This window comes from Calliphora vicina, chromosome 3 (assembly GCF_958450345.1).
Source record: "Calliphora vicina chromosome 3, idCalVici1.1, whole genome shotgun sequence".
NCBI lineage: Eukaryota > Metazoa > Arthropoda > Insecta > Diptera > Calliphoridae > Calliphora > Calliphora vicina.
This window is the reverse complement of record NC_088782.1, coordinates 24,130,433-24,138,735: the sequence shown is the minus strand read 5'-3', so window position 1 is coordinate 24,138,735 and position 8,303 is coordinate 24,130,433. Positions and strand designations below refer to the sequence as shown.

At 32.1% G+C, this 8,303-nt stretch overlaps 1 protein-coding gene across 3 annotated transcripts in view; it reads right to left on the bottom strand.

The window, feature by feature from the left end:
• LOC135954338 (neurobeachin-like protein 1) overlaps positions 1–8,303 on the bottom strand; it is a 167,093-nt gene that overhangs the window by 148,701 nt on the left and 10,089 nt on the right. For 2 of the 3 annotated variants that reach the window (XM_065504478.1, XM_065504476.1), the window contains 7 exons: positions 5,171–5,418; positions 4,855–5,107; positions 4,614–4,784; positions 3,278–4,549; positions 2,119–3,213; positions 1,646–1,982; positions 1,384–1,571 (listed from right to left, as the gene is read on the bottom strand). In XM_065504478.1, coding sequence (XP_065360550.1) covers positions 1,384–1,571; positions 1,646–1,982; positions 2,119–3,213; positions 3,278–4,549; positions 4,614–4,784; positions 4,855–5,107; positions 5,171–5,418 — 3,564 coding nt within the window. The remainder of the gene's footprint in view (positions 1–1,383; positions 1,572–1,645; positions 1,983–2,118; positions 3,214–3,277; positions 4,550–4,613; positions 4,785–4,854; positions 5,108–5,170; positions 5,419–8,303) is intronic. The other variant, XM_065504477.1, reaches the window with a different exon arrangement.

Below are 8,303 nucleotides of genomic sequence, written 5' to 3'. Positions count from 1 at the left end.
TAAAGAATTTTAGATTTTATAGTTTTTTCATATGAAAAGTAGATTTTTTGTCAGAAGTATGAGTGATCACCAGGGAAACCGGAAATATGCTCTAAAAAAAGCATTTTAAGCGCTTTAAATATGCAATAAAAACTTTAAAATATGCTCTTAAAATTTAAAAAAATATGCTCTTAAAAAAACAAACTTTTATATAATTTTTAACCAAAAAATATACTTTTATTAAAAAAAAATCAATAGCGTTATTCACGATGTAGAGTACTTGGCCTGGCAATGTAGTAAATGAGCACAATATCCAAAAAATAAAAACAAAATACATTAGAAATTGAAATGTTTGTCAATAAATAGCTCTTCTGCTTTTTTACTCTACATTGTGAATACCGCTAATACAATTCATTTCTAAAAAGGTAAAGTAACATAAATCGTTGTCTATTGGATCTGAAAACATTTTTATACATAGAAAATGTTCTTTCGACATCAACTGATGTTATAGGAGCAAATTTAAAAGACAATATTTCTTTAACACTTAGAACGGTTATGTTTAAATTAGAACTAAAATTTGATTTTAGATGGCGCTATTATTAAAATAGTGCTTATTTTATATTAAAACAAGTAAGAGAGCTATATTCGGCTGTGCCGAATCTTATATACCCTTCACCAAATTATACTTCAAAATAAAAAATTTAAATATTTTTAGCTGAACAAAAATTTTTTTTTCAGTTTTTTCATTTTTTGGAAAAATAAATTTCGAATCGTTTTTTTAATTTTTTTTTAAATTTTAAATTTTTAAATTTTTTTTTTCGTGAAAAGCCATCTATATTTAAATTTTTTATTTTAAACAATGCAAGTAAAAGCCTGTAACACAAAAGCGAAAAATAAGTAAGACAAAATTTGTTTCATAAAGTCAAAATATGCTATTAAACAGTAAAATATGCTCTAAAAACGCAAAAATATGACATAAATATGCTCTTAAAACAAATATATGCAAAAATATGCATTTAAGGGTAAAATATGCAAAAGTATGCACTAACAAATCGATGCCAAAATTCTTAAATAGTTCTGAAACGTGTAAATATCTTAGACTCACCAGAAAAAACATGCATTTGCATATTTTGGTTTCCCTGGTGATCACAGATCGATCTCCTTTTCTCGATTGAAATCTTATTTACAAAGTTATTTAGTGTTTTTACTGTTTTCATAAGAAAAATCGATTTTTGTTACGAAATATATTATTAAGGATAGATATTAAGCTTTAGCCCTATTTTCACGATATCTGGTTAATTTTTAACCTAAAGTTATATTGTCGGTTAAAATAATTTTTGTAAGAAAATACTTTTAGTCGGTATAACTTTAGACATTGTAAAAATGGACGTTAATTGTACTTACAATTCTCTCCATGAAATTTTTCCACTTCTTACTGGTGCTGTACATTTGAAAATCATTGAAAAACACGGGGCCAGAAGAGGTCGGTGGTAAATCAGGTAACACAGACTCCAAATTAAAAGCATTGCGGCATTTTTCTATTAAAGCTTTCATGACCGGCATGAGGAATGAATATTCTTCGGGATTGCCTACTAAAAGCAAAAGATAAAAAAAACAAGAATATAAAATTTGTTTAGACTTCTCCAACCATAAACCAGATATTTACCCTCAATAGCACTATCTAAAGCTTTATTTATGGAATATAGTAGATAAGCCAATTCACTGGGATTCTCAGTGGTGCGACATTGTAGTATGGCATGGAGTTTAGCAGTGGCCATAGCCACTACACCGGGATTTGGATGATGGGAACATTTTAAGAGTAAACCCAAACACAGACGTATCATATCAGACCAATCATCTGAAGAATCCGATTGGAATATCATTAAAGCATCGAGTAAAGCTAAAACACCGTCCAACAATTTGGTGGAACATTTTTTGGACTCATCTTCGTTGGAACCCAAGACCACCAGGTCATAGATCATGCGTAAAATGTGTGAAGCGTTCTGGAAAAAGAGGGAAAAATTGAAAACATTGTTCGGATAAGAGCATTTTTAGATTCTACGCCCCAATTCCTCTGGATTTTTCTATCGTAAAAAAATACCAGCTGTATTTCAAAAAGTTTAGTTTTTAACAACTTACTTCTTGATTAATCAACGTCTGATTGCCATGCTCCGCCAAATCGAACAAAGAAGCCTGAACAGCCATTTCCAAAATGCGCAATCTCAACGACAAATGAGAGGCCATCAATTCATTATTCAAAGCCAACAAATTAATACAGCCCAACACTTGACCCCTTTCCTTCCAACACTCCGGATGGTCATTGGGTACACCACGCCAAAAAACAGTAAATAGAATATTTGATACCAAATACACCAATTGTTCTTCACTGTCTACATCCGCCTCAGAGGAAAATTCCAAATTACTTTCGATTGAATCACCCTTTTTGGCACCACCCCTAGCCGATTGTGATGAACTATCAGAGCTTATGGAATCGGCTCGTTCTTTTAGAGAGCTAGTGTCTATGTTTTCTGTCGAGGAGCCCATTGCCAGCGACTCGAATGTGTCTTGTAGATCGTGAGTCGTTTGTCTTATTACCGAAAACACCGAGGATACATTTTCTGCCACTACACCCGAAACAGATTCAGCTAGTTCCTTAAATTCCGATTCCAAAACATTGGCCGCTTCCGAAACACTGGCCTGTATTTCATTTAATATTAAACCACCATCACTATGTTCGGGATGATCAATTTCCATTTGTTGTTCACAGAAATTGATGAGATCTCCTTGACTGTCAAATTTATTTTCATCCTCTAGCAAAACATCCAGATTAATGCCGAAACTTTTGCGTTTCTCCTCATCGGGTTTGACATTTTCAATGGGTCTGCGTATAAGTAGTCGAGCAATAGATTCTTGCCAACCCGGCTGTTTGGCTATAGCTTGAGGTGAATTTTGTTTGGTAAAAGTGCATTGTAGCAGACGTTTGGCCACCTCTAATTTAACCGGCAATTCGCAGGAGCTGACTTGATGTACCAGAAATATTAAGCCACAATAGTCCACCTCGGTATTTAGCATTTCGTCGAGCATGTGAAAGAGTATGGTGGAGCTTAACTGCATGGGTATGGTGTAGGAAAATAGACCGGGAAACAGTGAAGCATCGGTGGTGGGATCATGCAAACGCATGATTTGTTTGTATTTGCCCTGGACACGTGATGTGGACAAAAGACCGCTGATAAACTGGAAAAGAGAAGAATTTATTATATATATGGGATCAAAGTTTCTTTTTTTCCACTTTACTCACCCTTATGGCAGCCTCCTGCAATTCACAACTACAAGTTTTATCCATAAAATAGTTGTAAATTAAATTCGCCGTTTGCGGTTCATGCAGCAGCAAAATCAATTGATCGCGACAATTTTTACCCTTGATATGCATGGTCATCATGTCTAAAAATTCAATTAAAACATGATCCTGCTTTACCGAAGCTAAAAACGTAATAATCGTAATAATCTCCTTGATATTGACATCCTTTTGCAGATAGAAACGTATTATGGCAAATATGGTGGAACGTATAGTTTTGGCATCTTCGGGTGTTATACTCTCAGGTGTGCCATAATGTTGGCGTATAACATCCAGGAAAAATTGTATGCCAAACTTTCGGCGAAAATATTTACGATCATTCTTAATCATGGCACCCAGATACTGGACATGACCCAATGTAATTTGGAAGGGCATATGAACCCATATATCGAAATTGAAAGCTATAGAGGTGTAGAGATCATCCAGTAGGGGAAGATTAGATTGTCCGGTAGAGGATTTATGGCCCTGTATGGATTCCATAAACAAATGTGTGGCCATTAAGGCGTTGACATCAAAGATTTTGGACGGACATTTTTGCAACATCATGCCAATTATGGATAGACATTCACTGTTAAGTAAATTCTCTTGATTGTTGTCATGTTCATGGGTTAAATAGCGCAAGAAACACATAAAGCTGGCTATGGGAAATTGTACCATTTTCCATTCGGTATAGGAGTTTGATGATAAAACCTCCCAATCGGCAAATTCCTCGGTGACAGGGGTTTTCAAAGGTTCTGCCGGTTCTTCCGACGAATCTGCCGCAGCAGCTGCCAGTGAAAATTCTGTATTATTCTCTTTTATAATACGATGTAATATGGGCAATATAGCTTGTATGCCGCCCACACTATTGATGGTATCGCGTATTTTTACTATATGACAATGTTGGGCCTGTACCAGACCCAAATATCTGCCACTGGGTATTAAATCCAAACAGGTATTGTGTGTAAAGGCGGCCGGCGAGTAACAGAAAACAAATCTTGAAGTCAACTCGAGAATATCATTGTCTTGGGAAAAAATAGAGCTGAAATGTATGCCAGCATCGAATACGGTTTTTAAACTGGTGGTGGGTTCAGCCAACAATACGCCGCCAATTTGTCCATACAGACATTTCTGTTCCCCAAATACGGTTTCCTGCATGCCAACAGGAAAATTTTTCACATTCGGATCGAAAGAGGTGGATTGGGTTCTCAAAGGTAAAGTGAAATAATTGGATACCTATTAAATATAGTTAAAAATAGTTAAATGAAATTTAATTTTTAAAAATATGACAACAACTAACATTTGTGGACAAAGTTCTTTCCAACAAACTTGGCAACATGCCTCTGTAAGACTGATTAGTGTCTTGTGATGATGAGCGAGGCATTACAGAGGTATTAGTATTACCGGCATTGTCAGCATTAGAGGTTTTTATTTCCTGCAAGGCTGAAGCCACTGAACAGTAAATAAATGGCTGTAATATGTACACAAAAATAAATTATAATTATCTTTTATTTGATATAGATATTGTAATAATAAATTACCTCATTTATAGCTTGCACCTTTAAAGTGGCACTTATTTTTTGCATAAAATCTATATACACATTAATTTGGCTATAGGAAAAAGGTCTTTTGGGCGGTGTAATGGCCACGGTCACATAATGCCACTGGCCATCCAACAAAGTGCTAGAGGCCACCGAAGATGTTAAATATTCACGTTTTGTTAAAGCAGCCACCACAATGTTGCCATTATTCTGTATGAATACTTCGAAACCAGTATTGCTGCCAGTGCGCAAACTAAAATAGTTTTTAAATAAAAAATTATAGTTTATTTTCTAATTATAATCTTAAAGAACTTACTTTAATAACATTCTTCTGCAATTGGCTCGTTGCTCCGGTTCTCCACTGTCTGTTTTTGTTTTCGCATTTTGTGGCTTCAGTTTGTTGTCCAAACGCAACAATATATGAAAAATGAAACCATAAGCTCCAGACATCGACCAATTTTTAATATCGGTTACAACTATGCCATCGCCGGACTCACAAAAATTGAAGTACTGTGAACACAAATTTGTGCTAGTCAGCGATTGCAAAGAAACACTTACAAGGGTCTAGAAATGAATGGTAAAAAATTATTAAGAAAAATACTAGAATAAATTAGAATAAAAATGCAAAGAATGTTGTTTGAGGTTTCCAACTAAAATTCAAGTAATTCTTCCTGCAATTAAGGTTTTACACAAAGTTTTTGAATTAAGTTCGAATTTTCGAACTTGTACTAAAAAGTATAAACTTGTTTATAGCTTAAATAACATTTTGGTAATTTTAAAAGTTGTATATTTTATTGTTTATGCCGATATTTAAGTTCGAATATATAAACATTTGAAAAAAATAACAATATTACACCAAAACATGAAATTTTCTTACTTAAAAAAATTAAATAATTAGTTTTCAACATATTTTAATGTTTTCGAAAAATTCGAAATTAAGTTCGAATTTTCGAAGATGTCTAGAAAAGCTTTAAATTTGTGTTTAAGCTGAAATTACAATGATATCTTGAATATATTTCATTACTTATACTCAAATATTTCAAAATAACTATAGAAAAATAATTTTAACAAAATAATTCGCTTAAATTTTCATTATTAAGAACTTAAATAGTTAATTTTCACCATAATTTAATATTTTCGAAAAATTCGAAATTATGTTCGAATTTTCGAAAATGTCCACAAAATTTTAAAATTTTTATTTACATTTAAATTACAATGAGGTAATTTGAAATCTTGAATATTTTTCATTATTTATTTGCATATGTAAGTTCAAATATTCGAATATTTTAAAATAACTACAGCCAAAATATTATAAACGGTGATATTTTCAATACAAAAATATTTTTAAAATTTACGTTCGGCTTTTGGATGATGCTTTAAACATTTAAGATACAAAATTTCTATATCTTTCAAATAAGGTTCGAATTTTCGAAGATGTACTAAAAAGTATAAAATAAAACTTTTATAGTTTATTATTTAAGTCGATATTTAACAAAAAAAATTAAATTTTCTTGAATATATTTCATTAGTTACAGTGACCGACAAAAGTCTACGTACGACCATTATTTTCGTAACTCGCGGACTTCTAAACCATAATAAGTAATAGTAATGATGCAGTTTTATTTCAAATGCATTTTTATTAATATAACAAAAAAATATCGCTAAATTTATAATTAATTTAAACTGTTATTCACAAAAAATTAAAAAAATTTGTTCACTAAATAAACATTTTTCAGCGAATACAAATTTTCATTAAATTCAATATTTCGTTGGGCAACCACGGGCATCTACAAGCGTCTGGGCATCGAAATAACTAAATTTTGTAGTTCTGCCGACTTTATATTTTGCCGTTCTTCTGGAAGCTTCTCCTTTAACATTGGTTCACAAGTAATAAGATGTTTTTGGATCTTCCGTTGTAGAATTTCTCACACGTACTCAATAACATTTAAGTCCGGGCTTTGAGATGGTATGTACAATTGTCGTGGGGCATGGTAGAGTAGCCAATCATTGACAATTTGAGACGTATGTTTCGGATCGATATCTTGCTGAAAAATCCAACATTAACCCCAAGAGTTAAAATATCAACCGGTGCTCTCAAATTTTGTTCCCAAATGGATTTGTACTGATAACGATCCATATTACCCTCAATAATCTTTAACTTTCCCACTCCAGAAGCAGCGACAGTACCTCAAACCATCACACTGCCACCACCATTTTTAACTGTAGCGAGTAAGTTTTTCGTATCCATTGCTCTATTTGTTTTGCGCCATACTTTATCTCTCCCATCATTTCCAAATATGTTAAACTTAAACTCATCAGTGAACAAAACTCGCTTCCAGAATTCCATGTCCTTTTCGATCCCTTCGCTAATTTACGAGGATTTCTGCTTTAATTAACATTATTATTTAAGGTTCTTTGAATTGTTCGTGAATAAACAATATCTTCTGATCTTGTTGCGAGTTCTTCGGCCAATTTTATGGTATTTACTTTTGGGTTTTTGTTGATATCTTTTAAAATGAAGATTACATCTCTACGATGTAGTTTCTTTTGCGACCACTTCGCGGCTTGTTTTTAACTGTACCAGTATTTTCAAAGTAACCGAATATTTCTTGATCTGTAGACTTAATAAATTGCATTGCTTATCTGTTAGTATTCAAAAAAAAGGGACATGCTGTGGTCGTATGTAGACTTTTGTCAATGTTTTTTTATTGTTTTTTATGAATAATTTAGCAAGTTTACATTGCAACAACATTTTTTTTTTTGGTGCATAGCAATAAAAATAGATTTCAAACAAAACTGCATTATTATATTTTTATTTACTAGGTTTTCTCTCATAAAGTGGCAAAACTTTTGATCGTACGTAGACTTAAGTCGACCACTGTATACTAGAATATTTCAAAATAACTATAGAAAAATTATTTAAATAAAATAATTCGTTTAAATTGTCATTATTAAGAACTTAAATAGTAAATTTTCAGTGAAGTTAGAATTTTCGAAGATGTGCTCAATATATTCAGATTTGAAATCTTCAATATAATATTTTTGAAAATAACTCTTACACCCATTAACACGAAGTCTGTTTAGGTGCTAACTAATAGTTATACTGTTTTTTAAAATTATTTTTGTATGAAAACTGTCAGTATAACTATTAGTTAACACATAACCAGACTTCGTGTTACTGGGGGTAAACCTCTTATACTGAAAAATTATATTTTTCAATATTCAGTAAAAAATGTTATCTATTTTTTAAATCACACTAGGTCAATCTCTAATATTTGTGTTCAAATATAAGTTTGAATATTTCAAATTTAAAAATTATATGAATTATATCACGAATGATCTTTAGAAGAATGTTTTTATTTGCATCAGAAATCCCCTTTAAATTTAGCTTGTTTGCCTTCATTTTAGTTGGAAACATCTTGACAACTTGCTTCTCTACATATAAGTTA